Source organism: Colobus angolensis, unplaced genomic scaffold (genome assembly GCF_000951035.1).
Source record: "Colobus angolensis palliatus isolate OR3802 unplaced genomic scaffold, Cang.pa_1.0 Scaffold306, whole genome shotgun sequence".
NCBI lineage: Eukaryota > Metazoa > Chordata > Mammalia > Primates > Cercopithecidae > Colobus > Colobus angolensis.
The window spans coordinates 1,493,617-1,514,159 of record NW_012116333.1 but is presented as its reverse complement, the minus strand read 5'-3'; the positions used below and the strand labels follow the sequence as shown (position 1 = coordinate 1,514,159).

Genomic DNA, 20,543 nt, shown 5'->3' with positions numbered 1-20,543 from the left:
AAAGAAAGAAAGAAAGAAAGAAAGAAAGAAAGAAAGAAAGAAAGAAAGAAAGAAAGAAAGAAAGAAAGAAAGAAAGAAAGAAAGAAAGAAAGAAAGAGACCCATTATCTTGAGACCCTGGAATGGGTCTGTACTTCAGGAATGCCGTTGTTGGATTTAACTGTTGATGGGAAATTGAAGCACCTCCCATCAAAGTAAGGAAATGCTATGACTGATGAAAATTTTCAGAGGAAATTGAAGAGAGATGTGAATGGAGGGCATCCTTTGCTTTCCCCTGTGATAATGCTGTGCACCTAGAGCAAGGATATGTGTTTTCTTGGACCCTAAGCCTGCAATGAATTTGTCAGCAGTATATGATTTTAAGGGACCAAGTAAGAAACCAAGCAATAAGGCTCATGAATCTATGTGGAGGGAACAGGCTGATGCCAAATATGGTCAATTTATTCTTGGCTTGGGGTAACAGCTCTATCAGACACTAAACATAGCTATTTCTTGTCTGAAAAACTCACTGAATTTTAGGTTATTCACAAATATATATTTGCTGAGAAGAGGTTAGTGATTTCCTTCGGCTGGCAAAAACTTGGATTTTCTTTGCAGATATTTCATTTCAAAAATAATTCCTGAAATGTCTCACTCAAATCCAAATGGCCATTAAGCACATGAAAAACACTCAAATCCATGAAAAGCCACAGAAATACAAATTAAATTAAATGAAATTTTAAACTTTATGTCTATCAGCTTGGCCAAATATAGCTGGTGGAAAGTAGAAAATGGTACTGTCATACAAAACTGGTGGAAATGTGAATAAGTACATCCATATTCACATAGGGATGCAATCTGGCAACATCTATTATAATGAAAAATGCACATATCCTTTGGCCCATCAAAGCACACAAGACATGCCAGGCACAAGCCTTCAGGCCCAGAGCCATATCCACCTATACTGGTCGCTACCTATAGAGAGATAGTGGCGCATCCCATGTGATCAGTTGCTGAGCACCTGCCATGTACCAGTGCTTGGGCTAGGGACATGCCCAGATCTCTCACATAGTTTCTGTTGTTAAGCTTATGAACACCTAATCTTATTGCTCAGTGGAGAATACAATCTAAACCAACAGGTGAATACAGAAGACAGTGCCAGTCAGAGGTGAGGTCATGGGATACAGTGGTGGGCAGGTGGGGATTCCCTTAGCCGAGGAGGTTGGGGAGGCTTCCTGGAGGAGGACAGATGAGTAGTGAGTTTTTTGTTGTGTTTTTCAGGGTGGCATTAACACCAGTGTGCCCTATGGTGGTATCTACGTGAAATCCATTGTTCCTGGAGGACCAGCTGCCAAGGAAGGGCAGATCCTACAGGGTGAGAGATGGGATCTCATTGGGAAGTCTGTGCTCCATGGTGTAAAGAGCCCTGCACAGGGAGGGCAGCCTCTAGGCCTTGCCCTGCTCCTGTTCTGAAAACTACGCAAATGATTACCACCCCAGGTCATGCTTTTCTCACCTGGAAAGGGTGTGATGAACCTGCCCTGCCATTTGACAGGGGGTTGGGGGTTCTGCAGTGGCACACTGGGAAGCATAGGTGATAAAAAAATAGTAGAAGACTTAAAAGACTTGTGTTGCTCTTTGACCTTCATGGGGAAACATACTGCTTCCCTTGGAGGACAAGTGGACCTCGGTAACCTCACTCGCACATCTGGGGAGGACACCTGAGCCTTCAGTCTGCCTTTGCTCACCTCCCACTGCTCTGATGGAAGGGGGTGATTTTTATCGGTCTCCAAAACTGCCAGAATTGAGCCAAAGGGAGAACCTGGGATCTTACTTATCTCCATTTCCCCTAGAATTCTGGTGTCTCCAGCATCAACCATGCCTCCCTGACCTTTTTTGAAATAAAAAAAAAAAAAAAATACATCCTGGAGATATAAATATCTAAGCGACTTGAAAATACTTTCAAAAATGGTTTCACAGGAAAACAGGAGGAAGGATGAGGTTGAAAAGAGCTGGCTCAACCATTCTGTGAGCCAATAATAGAAAGGCTTTTATATCCCTGATCTGTGATGTGCCTGAGAAGAAGGGAGCGAGGCTGCTCAGAGAGGCAGGATTCCTGCTGACTCCGGGGGGACACCTGGCACCTCTGCTTCCTTTCCCATTTCTCCAGGATGCATGGAGGGGCACCGGGCAGGGGCCCCCTGGAAGGGAACCTCCTGCAGCCTCAGGCACCAGGTCATGACATGACATCCGTCCCTTTCCCAGGTGATCGACTCCTGCAGGTGGATGGATTGAGTCTGTGCGGCCTCACCCACAAGCAGGCTGTGCAGTGCCTGAAGGGTCCTGGACAGGTGAGTGGACTGTTGCTGACCAGCTTCCCCTCCTTCCAGAGCTTTCCTGGACAACATCAGAAGCTGACATCACCTCTGGGTGGGAGGGAGGCAGGCAGGAAACAAGGCTTTTTCTTTGTTAGTTTTTTTTTTTTTTCCTCTTCCATTTCTTCTACTCTCACTTTTCTATGGGGATGTGCAACCCAGGAGGTAGCAGACAGATGTTTCCAAGTAAAAAAATCTCACCCCCTGCAGATAGCCTTAGAAACTTACTGGTGGCTTGCCTGAATTCTGGAATTAGGCAGCAGAATGGAGAAGATGGAGTGAAGAGACTGCTGTAGCCTGGCTCTGGCTGCCCCGGCCCCACTGGCCCTGTGTCCATAGGCTCTTAGGCCTTCTTACTTCCCCACCTTTGCATAGGCTGACCCCACTCCACTCCCTGTTCATGCCATTCCCCGTCACCCTGTGTTGTACCCACTGGGGCCTGGGTCAGAGTGTCCTGGGATTCTTTTACTCACAATGAGGTAGGAATTCAGGGTGCCAAGAGCAGAGCCATTCATCCTTTTAGTCCCCTTTATTCCCTGCCCCGCAGTGACCCGATGTTACCCCACTGTGCCAAGTCCTCTGCCGGAGGGTAGGAGCCTCTAACTGCCCCAGTGTCCTGAGCCACAGAGCTGGCATGACCCTCTCTTGGCAACTAAAAGTCAACAGAAACAGGAGGGATTCCTAGGGGCTCTTCCAGCAAGCTGTGGTGCAATGTTCTGGCCACTTTTTGCTTTCTTTCCCAAAGTGGTCCTCTGGTGTCTGGTGAAATTTGCTTATATTAGTGACTTTGGTTGACTTATCTTGAGAACGGAGCCATAATTTATTAATACCTTCTGATATTTAGACCTTTGCTAATGAGCATGAGTAGAGAGGGTACTTGGCTGGCCTCCTGGGCTGCTTTGGCAGGTGCTGAGTGACAGGTGCAGCAGGAAGATGAAGGCAGGGCCACATGCCCTGAATGGGAGCTTGGCATTTCTGAGAAGCTTCCAGGTGATGTCTAGCTGCTGGTTCTTGAACCACACTTAGGGCAACAAGGGTATATGGTGTTGTGTGGAGAAAGGTGGGAAATCACTTTGGAAAGAAAGGGGAGGGCAGTTGGTGCAGACCTGGGGTGCCACAGGTTTGAGTCTTAGGTGATGGGAAGCATTGGAGACTTTAAGTCAAGAATGTTGCATGTTCAATTTGTTCAATGGCAGTCATGATGAGTGGACCAAGAGGGGTGCAGACAGGGTCCAGCGAGCCAAGGTAACCAGAGTTTGCCACGGCCCAGGGGGACACTGGCAGTGAGAGAGGGGGTGGAGGTGAGGGGCCACTGGGGAGTTGTTCCTGTTGGGGAATGTTCACAACTTAGAAACCAGATGAGGGAGAGCTGGACCACTCCAAATGTGGCCCTTGGCAGGCTAATGGTGGGGTGAGCCAATGCGAGGGGAGGAGTGTTTTAGGAAGAACGAGGAGGGGAAGTGAGGGTGAGTGAGGGGAGGAAGATGAGTGTGGCACTGCATATGTGAAGTGGAGGTACATGTGTTGCTTCCAGGTGCACTTGTCTAATAAGCACTGAGAAATCTGGGTCTAGATTCCAACACATAGGCTAGTTGAGAGATTCAAATGAGGCTGCTCATAGGAAGCGCCCGAAAATTAAGAAACATTTGCAGAGTCAAGGGAGTGCCTCCTGGTTGCCACATGAAATGTAAACTGAGTTTGTTCACCCTTCCTTCTAGATTGCAAGACTAGTCTTAGAGAGAAGAGGCCCCAGGACTACACAGCAGTGTCCTTCTGCTAATGCCAGCATGGGAGATGAACACATGGCTGTTTCCTTGGTAACAGCTTTGCCTGGCAGGCCTTTGAGCTGTGTCTCGGTGACAGATGGTGAGAGGAGAGAGAATTGAGTGTTACTATTGTCATGTTATTGTGTGCCACTTTTGAATTGTCAGGTCAAAAGGGAAAGGCACAAAGGCTTCCTCTGGGTTCTGAAAAGAAAGTGAGCCATGGTGATCATGCTGAGATCAGCTTTCTCATGTGATGGAAGCCCATCTCATGGAATAGGTTTCTGGAAACAAATGCATTTTCCCCAAATGATTTCTAGGCGTCTTTCTGCCCCCAGCCTTCCTCAGTCCTTTGATCAGCTGCCAGAACCTTAATGTTTGTGTGAATATTTAGGATGAAATTGACTGAAAGGGTCATACATTTTCAGGTACATTTGGCTTCACAGTCCAGTCAAGTCATTTGTAATAAAGTTATTTGAGAAATGACTAGGCAGGTTGGGAGAGGAGGGTTCAGGAATCTAGCTTTGTTATTAGCATCATTTTAAAAAGCAAATGAACAATCAGTTTAGAGGGACAACACTGCATGTTTTCCAGTGGGCTGCCCCTCTGCACTTTCCTTGTGATTTTGGTATTTGCCAAGAACATGTTAATTTCCTCAGTAAGAATTATTTGGACCTTAGCCATGTTTTAGTACCTTCATAGAGATTTTCTGGTTTTGCTGCAGAAGATGCAAGGCAGCCATAGGGTTGGGATGGGGTAAAGGGGAAATGCTTCTGTTGAAATCAAGTCTCCTCTGTCCTCATCCCTTTGCTCACTCCCTTAGGGCCTTTGAGAAACTGACTCCAAAGAGTGGAGGAGGCCTCATGGTGATGGTAGAACTGGTCGTGTGACACACCTTCACATAATTGCTTCACATGCTTCCATTCTTGCCCTGGTGAAGTTTGCAAGTCTGTGCTCTGTGCCTCTGTGCATTGATGCTAGCGGAGTCGCTGGCATCAGAGAGGCAGCCCAGAGGCTTTTTTGTTGGACAGACCATGTAGGTGGCCAGCTGTGCTCATCCTTGGTGCCCAGAGGCAACCGTTTTGTCTTATGGTCAGCCTACATGGGTAAACAAAATGGCAGCTAAAGCATTGTCCATAGAGTCGGCCATAATTTTCTCCATGGTCTAATTATACAAAATTTAGTTTCAAGTATACTACAAAATGACTAGAGTTCTAAAGGAGTAATAGGAATATATGTGATACAGGTTTTATTAAATGCCAAGAGCATGTTGTGTGTGTCTGGCAGCTATATCTTTATGTATAAACATAGTTGGGTTATCTATAATAGTGCTATTCAATATAGTAGCCACTTGCCACATGTGGCTATTGAGGACTTGAAATGTGACCAGTCTAAATGGATAAAATAGGTATTGGATTTTGAAAGCTTAGTTTGTAAGAAGAATAAAAAAATCTCATTAACAATTTTTTCATATTGATGATGTGTTGAAGTGGTAATATTTTAGATATTAAATAAGATGTATGATTAGAGTGTATTTAACCTGTTTCCTTTTACTTTTTAAATTGTTTTATTTATTTTTTGTTTTACTTTTTATTTGCTTTTTCCTTTTCTTTTAATGTAACTATTTGAAAACTTCAAAATGACATTTGTGGTTTGTATTTATAGCTCACATTATATTTTATCGGACAGCACTAATCCATAACACACATAACGTACTCTGCCATAAAAATTAGCAAAAGAATTATTTTAATATAAAAGAAATAATTCATCTACTTGACAGTTTACATTTTGAGACTGGTCAATTTCACTTGTAATCTACTGAAGAATTTGTTTCTATAAACATACCACACTACAGGTCCTAAGTTTGAAGTCAAACTAAAAAAGAATGCCAATGGTTTGGGATTCAGTTTCGTGCAGATGGAGAAAGAGAGCTGCAGCCATCTCAAAAGTGATCTTGTGAGGATTAAGAGGCTCTTTCCGGGGCAGCCGGCTGAGGAGAATGGGGCCATCGAAGCTGGTGACATTATCCTGGCCGTGAATGGAAGGTCCACGGAAGGCCTCATCTTCCAGGTGCTGGGGGGCACGGGCAATGCAGCTCGGTGTGCAGGCTGGCCCCAGCTTTGCCTCTTGCTGGCCTGCCACCATAGGGAAAACTCTGGGCTCTTGAAAATCACACCAGCAGCCTGGATTTTAATCACACAAAGAGAGTAATTAGTGGTACACTCTCACATTTAATTTAAAATCTCTGTTTTTAAATATCTGACCTTAACTCAGCCTTGCTTCTTGCTGGGTTCATGAGAGAAGCTGAAGATAAAGCCCTGGCCTCTGTGCTGGCTGATGTCTCTTCACACACACCCTGGGAGTCGGGCGTGGGGCTGAAGGGACTAGATTGGGTCCCTTTCTGTTCTCCTTCTCATTTCTCAGCTACACTTATAGCTTTTCATACATTGTTGCACTGATTGTCCTGCCTATGATCAAAAATGCAATTTAAGAAGAAGAAAGAGTAATGAAATGTTGTATATATTAGACAGAGTTCTGGAAGAAAATGGAGTCATTTGAGGAACATTTAATTAAGGTGTGGGCAGGTTGTCAGGAAGCTCAAGGGAGCATGTTGTGGCCTAGAGCTAGGAAGAGTGGGCTAGGGTTACGGGAAGCAGTACGAGACCAAAGGGGATGGGAAAGAGCAGTTACCCCACCCCAGGAATGGAGAACTGGTGGAGGGACTCGCTGGCATGAGCTCTTGCCTTGGCTGAGGTTGTAGTCATCCCATGGCAACCTGAAGGGAGGAATCCGGAAGCAGTAATGACCTCCTCTCCCTGTCTCTGGTCTCCTGCCATGTTCCCCTAGCTGAGCCCAACAGGAAGCCTCATGCAGTCTTCATAGGTCAGCTCCAGAATCACAAAGCAAGATGGGCAAATGGGGGACAGTGGTTCAGGGCAGGGCGGCGGGGAGGTCTCTAGAACACCATACCCTTGGGTGGGAGGGTGTGCCTTCATCTGTCCATCTCCTGATCCAAGAACCCTTTTCTGAGAACCACTGCTGGGCTGGTAATTCTATGAGAGACTGAAGACACAGAGGAGGACAGCTCATGCAGCCTCAGAGCTCATGGGCAGGAAACAGCGGTGATGGCAGGAGATACGTATCCTGGGAGATGAAAGCCTGTGCTGCAGTGCTCACACCAGTGAGCCAGGAAAGAATTGCACCCCTTGGGAGTCCTGGGTGGCTGAGGCAGGGACTGGGGAGTGTCTTCTTGATCAGCAATTCTCAAACAGGGATTATTTCCCTCTCAGGGGACATTTGATTAAGTCCAGAGACATTTGTGGTTGTCACAGCTGATGAGTGTTTCTGGCATCTAGTGAGTAGAGACCAGCACCGTAGGGTGCTAAACGCCCTACGATGCACAGGACAGGCATTCTCACAAGGAATTGTCCAGCCCGAGAGGTCAACAGTGCCAAGAGTTTGAGAAATCCTGGTCTAAATAGGAAATAGGAGCTATTGAGGCAACCTTGAGCCCTGGACATTGAGAGGGTGGCTTGGAGCAACAGGTTCAGCATGGCAAGGGCTTAGGACGTGGGTGCAGAGGGGAGTAGATGGGAGAGAGGGAACTGGGGTGACAGGCAGCAGCAGGAAGAAACGGGGTCTATGTGCTATGCCTTAGAGCTTACATTGAGGGAAAAGTGAATCAGCCAGGGTGTGCAGCGGGGGAAGGACTCAGTTATATCTGCATTATGGAAAACTGCCCTTGAGCATTGTGGAGGGAGGCAGGTGGGTGACACTAGAGAAGGCAGCAAGCAGAGAGGAGGTCACTGCAATCCTACAGGCAAGAGGTTCCCAGAGCTCATACCGAGCCCTGATAGGAAACTCAGAGCCAAGGATCAGGCTTTAGAGATTCAGGTGGTGGAGCCTGCACAATTGGTGGCCCAAGATGAGGGGAGGTCAGGAGGAAAGGGCAATTGAGATGAACAACCATTTGTTGGGGCCACTCTTTCTCTCTCTGAAGAAAAGGCATTGGTATTGGCAAATATTGCCATTCCCTTGAGTAATGTGGAGGGAGGCAGGTGGGTGACACTGGTGAAGGCAGGGACCAGAGAGGTGGTTACTGCAGTATTACAGGTAAGAGGTTCCCAGAACCCAAGCTGCACAAAGGTGATGCACAGCCCAGCATCTTGCATCAACTTTGTGGAAGCTGCAAGACATTGACGTTGGTTCCTTGCACTTTGAAAAGTCAGGCCCCCAGCAGTGTTCTCTGGAGTTTTCAGAAGTGAGAAATAGACCAAGGTGCAGGAGGGAGGAGCCAGTGCCTGGGACACAGCGGGGAGAATATCGCTGCATCCCCAGCGATGCAGTCCCAGATCTAACAGTGAATCTTGGTTTCTCGCAGGAGGTGCTGCATTTACTGAGAGGGGCCCCACAGGAAGTCACACTCCTTCTTTGCCGACCCCCTCCAGGTGCGCTGCCTGAGATGGAGCAGGAATGGCAGGTAGGCTGCAGTGTCTTCTACTCGCTCTGCCTGGCTCTGGTTGGGTCCCCCTTTTCCTGATTCTAGGGTCCTAGGAGGGTTGTAGGTAGGTTCAGTGCCACCTCCTTTCACAGGGCAGGAAAATAGCTGGTCCCCGAACCTCAGTAGGTCTCCTTCCTCTCCCTGATTCTGACTCTTCCGACATTTGGGTCTTCCTGTAGATGTTTACATGTTTAGACTTTGGTTGTGAAACTTTAGGGCCAGGTTCTTTGGAAGCCCAGGCATCAGAGAGGGAATCCTGGGAGGAAGGAGAGTAGACACAGAAGCAGACCAAGGGAATTTCCAATAAGAATTTCCATTCTGAGAGATGATGTGGAAAATAGGATATATGATTACCCCCCTAATGCATGAAATAGGCGCATGCAGTCTAGTGCAAAGAAGAGAGCCATTGGAATCAGGACAATCAGGAGTTTTACCTTGATGCCTATATTAGTCAGGTTCTCAGAGAAATAGAACAGATAGAATGAGTGTGTGTGAGTGTGTGTGTTTATGTGTGTTTATACATGAAGAGAGTGAGAGAAAGAGAAAGAGGTTTATTATTGGAATTGGCTTGTGTGACTATGAGGGCTGGCCAGTCCAAATTGGACAGGGCAGGCCAGCAGGCTGGAGATCCAGGGAATAACTGATGGAGATCAAGCCCAAAGGTGGTCTGGAGGCAGAACTCCCTCCTCCTCAGGGAGGTCAGTCTTTCCTCTTAGGGCCTTCAGCTGACAGCATGAGGCCCACTACATTATGGAAGACAATCTGTTTTGCTCAAAGTTTACTGATTTAAATGTCAAATCACATCTAAAAAAAATACCTTCACAGCGACATCTAGATGGCATGTGACCACATATCTGGGTACCATGGCCTAGCCAAGTTGACAGATAAAATTACCCATTGCCATGCCTTCTGTGGGGTCCCTAGGAAACAGATTTTGCAGCAGAGATGTGAGTGTGGGAGGTTTTATGGGCCTGCACTTGAGAACATCCCCTGTGAGGGTGACCGAAGTGGGGTGAGGCAGAAGGAGAGATCAATGTGCAGCTATAACCAGGGCCTCAGCTGACCCCGGAGGGAGCCCTGGAGCAGAGATGGCCTCTTGGAGCTGCCATGAATTGGGACAAGAGAACCTGTGCCTTTGCATTTACATGTTGCCCTAAGCAGCACTAGGGTGTAGGCCACCCCAAGGGAGGGGCGATAAAGGCAGTGGGATGTGAGTCTCAGTCCTGGAGAGGGGATCTGGGCAGGTACCTGGATCACCTGTACCTGCTGTGCTGCATGGGCCTTGGGCAGTTGCCTGTCTTCTCTAGGCCTCATGGTTCCTCATCTCTAGGATGTGGATAAAGATAATCACTTATTGTGCCTGAGGGTGTCACCATCACTAGGACAACATAAAGGACTTGATGACCCAGATCCTGTTGATGCTTAGACTCCAAGAGGTCATTTGACATAGCCTCTAGGGAGAGAAGAGCTATGGGAAAGATATCCAAAAGTTGCTGGTTTGGAAAAGAAGGTAGATGACAGCAATTGTGTTAAGAAACTGAACCAGGTGAGAGAGGGCCAAATTTCACACACACCAATTCTGGCCAAGGTGCTGGGACTCTGTGTTTTTGTTGAAATCTCTAGGAAATCCCAGGGAAAAAAGCAGTCTTTCCATCCTGGAAAATAGCTCCTCCCAGGAGAGCCCATAAAGCTCTAGCAGAAAGGGTCCAGGTGAGGTGTGGGGGTGAGCTTTCCCTCCTCATACCCAAAGGCCAAGTGGGAGAAGGATTGCGATTTGCTTGGGTGGCTCCAGTGGTCAGATTGCAGAGCAAGGGTAAGCGGCTCTGGGGAGTGAGCATTTAGTCCGTAAAGTAAACCACGTCTGAGAAGGAGGCAGCCATGCCCACATTTGGGGTAAGGACATTCCAGGCAGAAGGAACAGCATGAACAAACACCCTGAGATGGGAACCCACCTGGATGTTTGAGGGACAAAAATACAACAAGTGTGCTTGGGCCATCGTTAATGAAGCAGAAGTGGAGGAAGTTGTGGAGGCAGCAGGGACCGACCCTGGAGGGCCTTGGGGATCAGAGGAACATGATGCCACCATCCTGCATGCAGTGGGAAGCCACTGGGCTGGCATGGAGGGTTAAGCAGGAAACGTCCCCCTCCGTTCTTCAGAGGAGCCACTCGGGTTCCTCGTGCTCAGGGACTGCAGGAGGTCAAGCAGGTCAAACATGATGTGGCTTGGACTCAGACTGTAGCTGAAGAGTTAAGCAGCAGCCAGATTTGGGATACATCTGGTAGGTGGAGTCAGGAGACTACTTTGTGATTAGAAATGGGTATAAGGAAAGAGAGCAATCAAGCTTTGGCATGAGGAAGCCTATGCAGGGTGAAGGAGGGGTCAGAAGGTAAAAAGCCCAATTTTCCTGATTCCAATACCTCTCTTTGCACTAGATCACACATGCCTATTTCATGCTTTAGGAGGGTAATCATAGATCCTATTTTCCTCTTCATCTCTCTTGGTACCAATTACCAAGAGAGGGACTGCTTACAGGGCCTGGGGAAGGCCATCTGGGGTGCGTGGAGCAGAAACAATAGTTCTGATATCATGTAAAACTGAGATGTTTATAGGCTATACAGTGAAGATGTCTATTAGGCAGTTGTGGAGAATAGGCATGAGATCAGGGCTGGGAAAAGTGAATTTGGGAGTTGTCAGCATGTAGAGGCCATGTAAAGCCATGAAATGGTTGAGATCACCTTGGGAAAGAGTGCAGATAAGTTCAAGGAGAGGACTCAGAAGTCAGCACAGAGCATGCCAACATTGAGAGGCCTGGTACAGAGATGGAACAGCATATGAGATTAAGATGGGGCCTGGGAATTGGTGGAAAAACGAAGCAAGGGTGAAACTAACGGTCAACTCTAGGTAAGTAGAGCAAATGAGCAAGGAAGCTCTCAGGCAGGAAAGAGGGACGCACTTTGTTGAAAGTTGCTGAGAGAGAGAGAGAGGACAGAGATTTGTTCTTCAGCTTTAGAAAGATAGAGGTCACTGGGGACCCTGATGTGGGCTCCTTCCATTGGGTGGTAAGGACAGAAGGCTGGTGCTAGTGAGTGCAAGAAAGAAGGAGGGAGGCATGGCAATTGTGAGAAGAGACAATTGTCTCAAAATGTAAGAGGCTACCATGAAGTAGAGCACAGAAATGGGTGGCGAGAGGTGGAAGGTGAAGTTGGGGTAGGGGCACAGGCTGCTCAGTGGAATTTGCTGTGGGAAGATGAAGAGTTCTCATTTGAACGTGTCCGTTCTCACTGTGAGGTCACAGGCAAGGTCAGGGTGGAGTTGTTGGAAACTTGAAGAGAGACAAGATGAGAAATAATTTAGAGAGCAGAGGTAGAAAACTGAATTGATTAAGGACACAGAGAAAGATTATCTGGAAGTCTTGACTGCCCATTTGACATCTGCCGTCACATACTTGAAGCTAATCTAGTCAGAGGCTCAGAAGCAGGGGTGAGGTTCACACAGTTTGAGTAGGAATTAAAATGGAAACCCAGAATCTGCAAGTGACATGTGGGAGGAAGAGAGGGGCAAGGAGGTGGGCACTCAGGGTCTTCCTTGTCTGTAAGTGAGCATCTAGGGGCAGAGCCATGTAATCTAAGCAGAGTAAGAGGCACACCGAGGACATGTGTGACGGGGAAGGGGAGTAGGGGTTATGATGAAAAGCAGCAGCTCCACAGACTGGAAGTCTTGGAGTGGGGAAGGATTGCTGGAGAGCGTGTCCAGGGACAATGAGCTAGGAGAGGATAGGTTAAAAAACAGATTTTGGAGGTCTCTCCAAATAGTATGAAATGTGATAAAATATGCTCTTTCTTAAAATTTTGATTTTTGGTGTATCCTTTATAATGTCCAGTCTATCAGAAGAGTAGTAAATGTTTATGATTTATAATTAAATAAATGTGCTCATTTGGAGGTGTATCCCTCTCATTGCTAGGAATGTACAATCAGAAAGGTGGGGAGACCACTCATTGGGGTGGTTCTTCTTTTGCAGGTGAGGGCAGGGGTGGGAACACAGCCATGGGCTTTATTACATCAGGGATGGAGATCCTGGGGTGGAAGTGCTAGAAGATAATTTTCTGGAAAAGGTAAAATCATGATTCCTACAAATATAAAAATGAACACATATTAAAGATTTTATGTAACTCATTCAATGAGGGGACCAGGCAGATGTTAAAACTGGCTCAAAAAAAGATTTCAAAGGACCTGTTTATTTATAGAGTTGTAAAATAGCTCAAAGACAGTGGAGACAGCCAGAATCAGAGAACCCAGCATGTTCTGCTGTAGATGAAACCAGTTTTCTACTGAAACACAGATTGTTTTTCTGTAGAAGGTCGAGCAGTGGCAGCAAGACATAGCATGTCACCAAAACCCGAACCTAAAAGGCTGACAGGGAGGTGAGCAGTTGAGATGAAGCAAGTCATGTCTGGGAAAGTGAGGAGACCCAGGAAAGAACATCATCTTGATGGGGCGGGAGACAGGGAGACAAGCCCTGCGATGACAGATGAAGATGAACTTAAAAAGAAAACATTTCTTATTGGAAAGTGGAATAGAGTCATTGTTTAGCATATTTATCTTCCATTTTTATCTTTGTCTAAATTTTGCAAATATTTTTTATTTAAAAATAAGGCTCACATTTATGGAAAGCTTCCAAAGCCCCCTAAGCTAAGGTGCCTGAGTGTGTTGCCCAGGGTCCAGCCAGGAGCATGTGGAGGAGCTGGGATGCTATGGTGATAGGCCGACCTCAAAGCCCATCTTGTAACCGCTCTGATCTACAACCACATGGGGAGAAAAGCTTTTTATTTTTAAAAAAACAATTTGCACTCTGGAGCCAGTAATCAGTAGCATTTCTTTTAATAGACACCTGAACTCTCAGCTGACAAAGAATTCACCAGGGCAACATGTACTGACTCATGTACCAGCCCCATCCTGGATCAAGAGGACAGCTGGAGGGACAGTGCCTCCCCAGAAGCAAGGGAAGGCCTGGGTCTCAGGCCAGAGTCTTCCCAAAAGGCCATTAGAGCAGCACAATGGGGCCAAAATAGAGAGAGACCTTGGGCCAGTTCCTTGACACATTCTCCTGAGTCCCACCCTCATTTGTGCAAACTTCACCAAGAAAGGGAGGCATCAACATTGGAGACCTCTTTGGAAAAGGATGTGAGGCAAAACTGCTATTCAGTTTGTGATATCATGAGACTTGGAAGGTAAGAATTGCCACATTTGCAGTCGTTTTGTAAACTGTGTGCATCTCATTGCTAGGAAATTATAATCAAGCCATCAATAACTATGCTTGGATGCTTTTTGTACCCAGCACTGTTCCGGGCATTTAGGAGAGAGGTTGCAACAAGAGAAGCATAAGGTCTGGTGCTGCTGTGACCACCTGTGAGCTTTGGGGAAAGCAAACCCTACCCAGACCACAATTGTCCCCAATATGTCTTGGAAACTATAGATGGCAGGCCTCAGGTTTTCACCTGGCACACAAACCTTTCTCTTGTATCCTCCATGGCCTCTTAAAGCTTTGTATTAAGAAGGAAGTTCTTACATGCATCCTCATTTCTATTGCTAATATAATGCTTTATTATCAACATCGGTTTTTTTAAAAAGATGGGGTCTCACTATGTTGCCCAGGCTGAATTCAAAATCCTGGGCTCACATGATCCTCCCACCTCAGCTGGTCAAGTAGCTGGGTCTACAGGCACCAGCCATCATGCCTGGCTATACCAGCTTTTGTTTTCTAAACATGTCTATATCTTCAAGACCACCATGCAGCATTCATTTTCACAGTCATTTTTAACTTAGTCTGCATTTTTGTGCCCATCCATCTATAAGTATTTCTGGTTCTCAGTCCTATGCTAAAGGAACACATAGTCTTTGATTCAGTTTGACAAGTACTTATTATACAAGGGGCTTGGAAACCTGTTGGGAGCAAACAGAGGGCTGCACATGTAGGGTAAGACCTGCTTCTAGGCATTTGCCAGCCAGAGGCTTGGGCACAAAGCAGGCAAATAACAAGGGGCAATCATTTGTTTCTGACACTCTATAAACCCACTGAGATGAAATGGCTCTCATTTGGTGGTCATCCTAGAAGACTGTTAAAGGTAGATCCATAGGGAATGATAGTCCCTGTGAAGTGTAAAGCGGTGGTTGGACCTGGTGAGAGCTGTGAAAAACAGGAGCCAGGCATGCATTCCCTAAAAGTACCCTGCTACAATTTTTTGAAGAACACTATGTCAGCCAAACAGAAGCTAATTGGTTTGCAAAGTAGAACAGGGTGGGCAAGCACATTTATCAATGACGTTCACTTTCATTGTCTGATAATGTATAACATAAGTGTATTTATAGTTCTTTACAATTGCAGTCTAGGCAGTAATTGACATACCATGATCTTAAAGGACATATAAAAGGAACCGTACTTTCCTGTAGGCAGGAGGCACTTGTTTGGATATTGAAAGGTTTTGCTGCCAGATAGTTTGGGATAATGAAAAGAGACCCTGGGAGCTGAATTATAAAGTGACCCTGGGTACAGGTACAAGCTTGGAATTTGACTTGCCAGATGCCTTTAATTTAATATAGTCAATAGTTATTTAAAATGGTATTTTAAACTATTAGTATAGGCAGTCACTGTGTCATTCATTAAATCATAGAAAATCAGCCTGTTCAATATAAAAATGATCTAGTTTAGCCTCAGACTCCATGCTAGAATCTGCTCCATAACATTCCTGAAGAAGGGGTCCTAGCTTTTGCTTGAATATCTGCAGGGATGCGGAACTTGCTACCTCTTGAGTGACCCATTTTATCATTATCTAGTTATTGATCAGAAGGTTCTTCCTTATATTAAGGTGAAATCTTTATGCTGTTATGCTGTTCCTATGGGACCAGCATTTAAAGTTACACATTTTGCATACAGCATGGTTTATAAATTCAAGCCTCCTAACTTCATCTGAAGCTCAACCAAAGAAAAAGTGATTTGCTCCCACATAGAGGGAGCAAATACATCTTGATGCCTCTTTATGTCTTCTACTTCCAAGTCCGGATACCTATTTCTGCCTATCTTTTAGCATTTGCTTTTTTTTTTTTTTTCACATCAAGCATCACATTATTCTGTTCTTCTGAACCAAATTAAATCTGGCTTAGTGGCCCTATTTGCAAGGGTATACCAGATGTCCAAAATCTATCATTCTTGGAGGGACTGCTCCTTCTAGAGCCACATGAGAGTCCCAAGGGCTTGTCCAGAGCATTCCAGGGGAGTCTCCGATCTTCAGTCTGTCATGAATGCCCATCGCCCATCATACTCACTGCCAGGCCAACATGGTCCATGTACCCATGGATGAACTGTGGGCAGTCAGCCTTACTCTTCTCCATATCCTGGCTCTCTCAATGACCAACCACTCCCCCTTTTTCTCTAGCCTCCCTGTGGTGGTTCTGTTGATGAATGCTTTCTGCCTCCTCACATTTCCTGACTTGATTTTTACTTTGTTTTCCATCCCTCACTTAGGAACCTTTCCTCCCCTCTGAAAGAACTCAAACCAAGTCCGCCTCTCCTCCAACAGGACGTCAGTTTGCATTTAATGCACACATAGTTAGTGGCTGCCCCCTACAGGAAGAAAAGAGGGGCACATGCCCCACAACCGCTGGACACAATTCCCCTAGTTCCTGGCTAGGGTCTGAATAAGAATTCCAAAGTGGGAATGTGACTCTCTGCAGAAGCCTTAGAAGTGTTTTCAGCACAGTTCTGAGGTGACTGTCGCAGGCCACTGCCTCTTAAGTGTCTGGCATCTGTGAGTCAAACTCTTTAACAAAAAGAGCATGGTTTTCTGGATCCTATTACATGGTTTCAGCATTGCCACTTACTAGTATGCCTGGAGAGTTGCCTTCTCTGAGCTGGAGGCTTCCCAAATGTAAATGGGGACCATGACAGTTCCACAGGGTACTGTGCAGGTCAAAAGGAATAGCACGTGCAGGGTGCTGTCACGCTGCCTGGCATGCAGTAAGAACTCAATGCAAGTCTGTTTTCCTTCCCTTTCCTGAGCTATTTCCAGCTAAAGAACAGGTCCCTTCAATTGAAATTCCCAGCAAATTGCCGGAACTTACCATCTGCCAGGTGGCAACTTCCTACAACCAGATGGCTGCCAGTACCACAGCAAACTCAAAGTGTTCGTGGACAAGATTCGATTTCACTTTTCTTTCTCTGTTCTCTTCTTTTCTCACACTCTATATCTAGAGGTTTTACCGTCTAGTAGTAGATCTTTATAAAAATATCTTATAATAAAGCACTATAGTACATTTTTATGGAGGAGAGTTGGATTACGTGCCTATCAGAGGGAAAGCTTGGCTGGAGTCACATTTTTTATAAGGTTAGTTCCTAAAGGTAGGCATAAGGCAACAATCACATCAAGTCTCATTACCCTTGAAACATCACTTTGGAAGGAGTGATGTTGTTTGCCCCTTGGTGTGGGAGCAAATCACTTTTTGTTTGGTCAAGCTTCAGACGAAGTTAGGAGGCTTGCATTTATGGGCTATGCTGTATGCAAAATGTTTGTCTTTAAATGCTGGCCCCATAGAAACAGAGACAGACTGAGAGTATGGAAGATTTAGTTCTCCCACTCATGTGCACTTCAGGGCTTACACTCATTGGTTGGACAGTTGGTCTTTGCAGAATGTTTAAGGTTCTTTTTCTCTTTCTTTTTTTGCCTAGCACATATCACTAAACTCGTGTAAGTAAAATGCACGTAAGTTCACCAAGCATCACTTTGTGAAAGTGATGGTATAAATCTTGATGGTCATTTATTTAAGAAAGCAAAATGAAGCAGGAGTCCTTGAAATGAACCTAAAGTTATGACATACCTTCTGGGGAAGGGCACTGTCTGGAATAGCAAAAGATAATTAGGAGGCCAGAGATCTCACTCAACTGTAGCTGCTAGGCCAGGTGTGATGTCAGAGTAGTTAGGGAGGGATGCAGTTGCCAGGTGAGGGAGCTGTCATGCCTGCTCCTGGGTTGGAGTGTGGCTGAGGGGAGTGAGTGAGGTGGCAGAGCCTGGGATGGAGCCTGGGTGCTGCCTCTAGCAGGGTTCTCTTTATGCCTTATAGGCTCCCAGGGGTACCTGCCTCCTGCATTCCTATTCCTATCCACACAATTCTGACAAATGCCAACTATTATACTTCAGCTCAGATTTATCATCTGAGTTTCAAATCTGGCAGTCCATTGAACTTGTCTACCTTGATGTCTTAGAGATACTATAAATCCAGCCTGCCAAAACTAAATGCAGTTGTCAGGAGCAGAGACCTGGGGCTCCCAGCTGTGTCATCAGGGCTAACAGGGACATCAGTATGGGGCCTGACGATGGAGAACTGGAGACATGAAGAGACACAAAACCCAAACTTCGTTGTGAGTTTAAGCGTAAGTAAATAGGACAATTATAATACCTTCATATTTCAAGCCTGAAATGCCCAATCTGCCTCTGTGACTTTCCTCCTGAAAGGTAGAGATGATTTTGGTGGCCCAAGTCTTTAAAGGATAGCTGTCCAGAAAAGTTGGGCACGCTGTCTTTTCTCAGTAAATATCCTGTAGCAAGCAGAGCCTTCAGAATGGTTTCACTGACCTCAGAGCTGAACTAGGATTCCTCTTAAAAATACCCACTGAAGAGTTTCAGGACTTGGTGGGGACCCTGGTTCTGGGGTCCTGCTGGTTTGTGTGGGAGAGATGGCTGGCCCAGGAGCCCATGTGAAATCTCCAGATTCTCCTCTGGTTATCATCTGTCTATAAAAGTCTCCTTCTGTTGCACAGGTTGGTGGGCAGAGAATGAGGGCAAGAAGAACTTGAGGTCATTACACAAACCCAGGGGGTGAGCAGAGAGCTCCGTGTACCCTGACAGCATCAGGGTCTTGCTGAAAGTCCTGCTACATTAGCCATGAGCTGGCTGACCTTGAACCCTGGGTGTAGAATTCCACCTCTTTACCCATCATGTCCACATGGCAAAACATGAGGCTTGCTGTGAAAGAATGTCTCTATCTTAATGAAGTTCTCCAAATTTCCAAGTCTTGCCCTTTCTGTGAAATAGGCATACAGGCGTCTGGTGCCTCTTTATTCCCTAGTCACCCTTTCCCTATGCCTACAGTTGAGCCCCAGGTCAAATCTCCAAGGGCAGCCTGATGGCATGTGCAAAAGGGTAGAAGGAAAGGCAGTCATTGTCCCTAGTTGTGGGGGGATAATGGCCAAGATTTCACCCTTGGGACCCCAAGTCCCCCTGGACAAGCGGGAAGCAAATCACTTTTTCTTTGGTTGAGCCTCAGATGAAGCCTTGCCTCTTGCCTCTTAGGCTGATGGCTTCCCTAGGTCTCTGTCCAGGCAGAGCCAGTAGCTGGAACTCCTAATCGAAACCAGAGGGCAAAGAGCTTATTAGAAGGGGTGGAGGGAGTCTACTGGTGGGAGGTGAGGCGTGGACATAGGCAGCTGCAGTGGCCAATGGAAACATATTGCTGCCATCTCTCACTCCTCAACAAGGCTTAGTGTGCTGAGAATGGAGGGAAGTGGGTGCTGCTTGAGGGGGTGGGGGCAGTGTTGAGTCTTGGCCTGGGCAATAGGCTAGATTTCCCATTCTTTGATGAAACTTCTTGAATGTTTCTTTCCTATTTTTATAAGAAAACAGTTTCTACATGATTTGGCCAAGTTTAAAGCCAATTTTCCCTGCAAATGCTCAAGAATTAAGAATGTCTTTTGACAGTGAGTGTTCCTCTTCAGTCCTTGTAGAATAATTTCTTTTTTATACACTTGAGTGTGCATATATTTACATGAAATTCACTATTTCACATAACCTGTAGCTCTCATGAGCGGAAATAATGTCTCTTTCACAGTGAAGCTCAGTTTGGGACAGACGCTTTGAGCTCTACTGGGGAGGAGGATGGACTCTCTGGGTGTCTGGGTGTTTGTAGCTATTGGGGTGCACCAGAGCCAATTTTAAGAGAAAGAGGCAATGCAGGAAAGGAGAAGGAGAGCAACAGCTCATAACAAAGCCAACCCACTGATTTGGGTATGGGGAAGGAGGCTGAGAAATGAGGATCCACGTATTTGGTAAAAAGCTAAATCTTTGTGCTTTTCTCTTAGATATTCCTTCTCATCTTCTCTAACCAGACCTTCGACAGATATTTTCTGAGCACCTTCTCTGCATGTCTGCAGTGCTGTGTAAAATGCCCTACCTTTGCATGGACTGTTCTTTCTAATCAAGAGGCATGTGTGGTGAACTTGGGGCAGCCCCTGGAAGCCTTGTTCTCTGACCATTACGTCTGCAGTTGCATCACCAGATAATGAGCTTCATCACTCACTCGTCTGCCTCCTGTGTCCTTCCATGGGGAGTAAATGTCACTCTAGCTGGCCGCCTCTCTAAATAGGCACATTTTCAGTGCTCAGAAAAGGACCTGATCTTTGCACAAAGTACTTTGATGGTTGCCTGCTTGAGTCACTCCCAACCCCTTCCTGAGGCCCTTCCTTTGTAATTCTTCTGTTGAAATAGTTATCATATTCACAGTAGTAATCTCACATTTACTAAAAGCTTACACCATATCAGGAACCCAGAGCGAGGGGGCTGTATCAGAATTATGTAATTTACATGTCCCAATAATCCTAGATGCTTCTTGACCATTTAGTTTTGTCAAATGAGAAAACTGAGGTTCCAATGAAGTCAATAAACTTGTCCAAGGTCTGACTGACTCTGCTTGCCATGTGAAGAGTCAGTCTTAGAATTGGGTCATTGCCCTGCTTGCAATGCTGTGCTCTCTGGCAAGCCCCTCTGGTCTCCTGAGCTCAGTAAGGTGCTGCAGCTGCCTCTATTATAGCACTTCCTACATGGACTGTAACATTTCTTTACTGCTCCAACTTCTCATTAAATTGGGGGCTCCTCAAAGCC

The 20,543-nt window shown here is 46.0% G+C and overlaps 1 protein-coding gene across 1 annotated transcript in view; it reads left to right on the top strand.

Annotated features, from left to right (window-relative positions):
• The window catches only part of FRMPD2 (FERM and PDZ domain containing 2), a 128,193-nt gene extending 107,851 nt beyond the window's left edge, over positions 1–20,342 (top strand). The window contains exons 23-29 of the mRNA XM_011950350.1: positions 1,260–1,353; positions 2,244–2,329; positions 4,072–4,219; positions 5,972–6,186; positions 8,498–8,596; positions 13,504–13,847; positions 19,745–20,342. Coding sequence (XP_011805740.1) covers positions 1,260–1,353; positions 2,244–2,329; positions 4,072–4,219; positions 5,972–6,186; positions 8,498–8,596; positions 13,504–13,847; positions 19,745–19,793 — 1,035 coding nt within the window. The 3' untranslated portion in view covers positions 19,794–20,342. The remainder of the gene's footprint in view (positions 1–1,259; positions 1,354–2,243; positions 2,330–4,071; positions 4,220–5,971; positions 6,187–8,497; positions 8,597–13,503; positions 13,848–19,744) is intronic.
• The last annotated feature ends 201 nt before the right edge of the window (positions 20,343–20,543 follow it).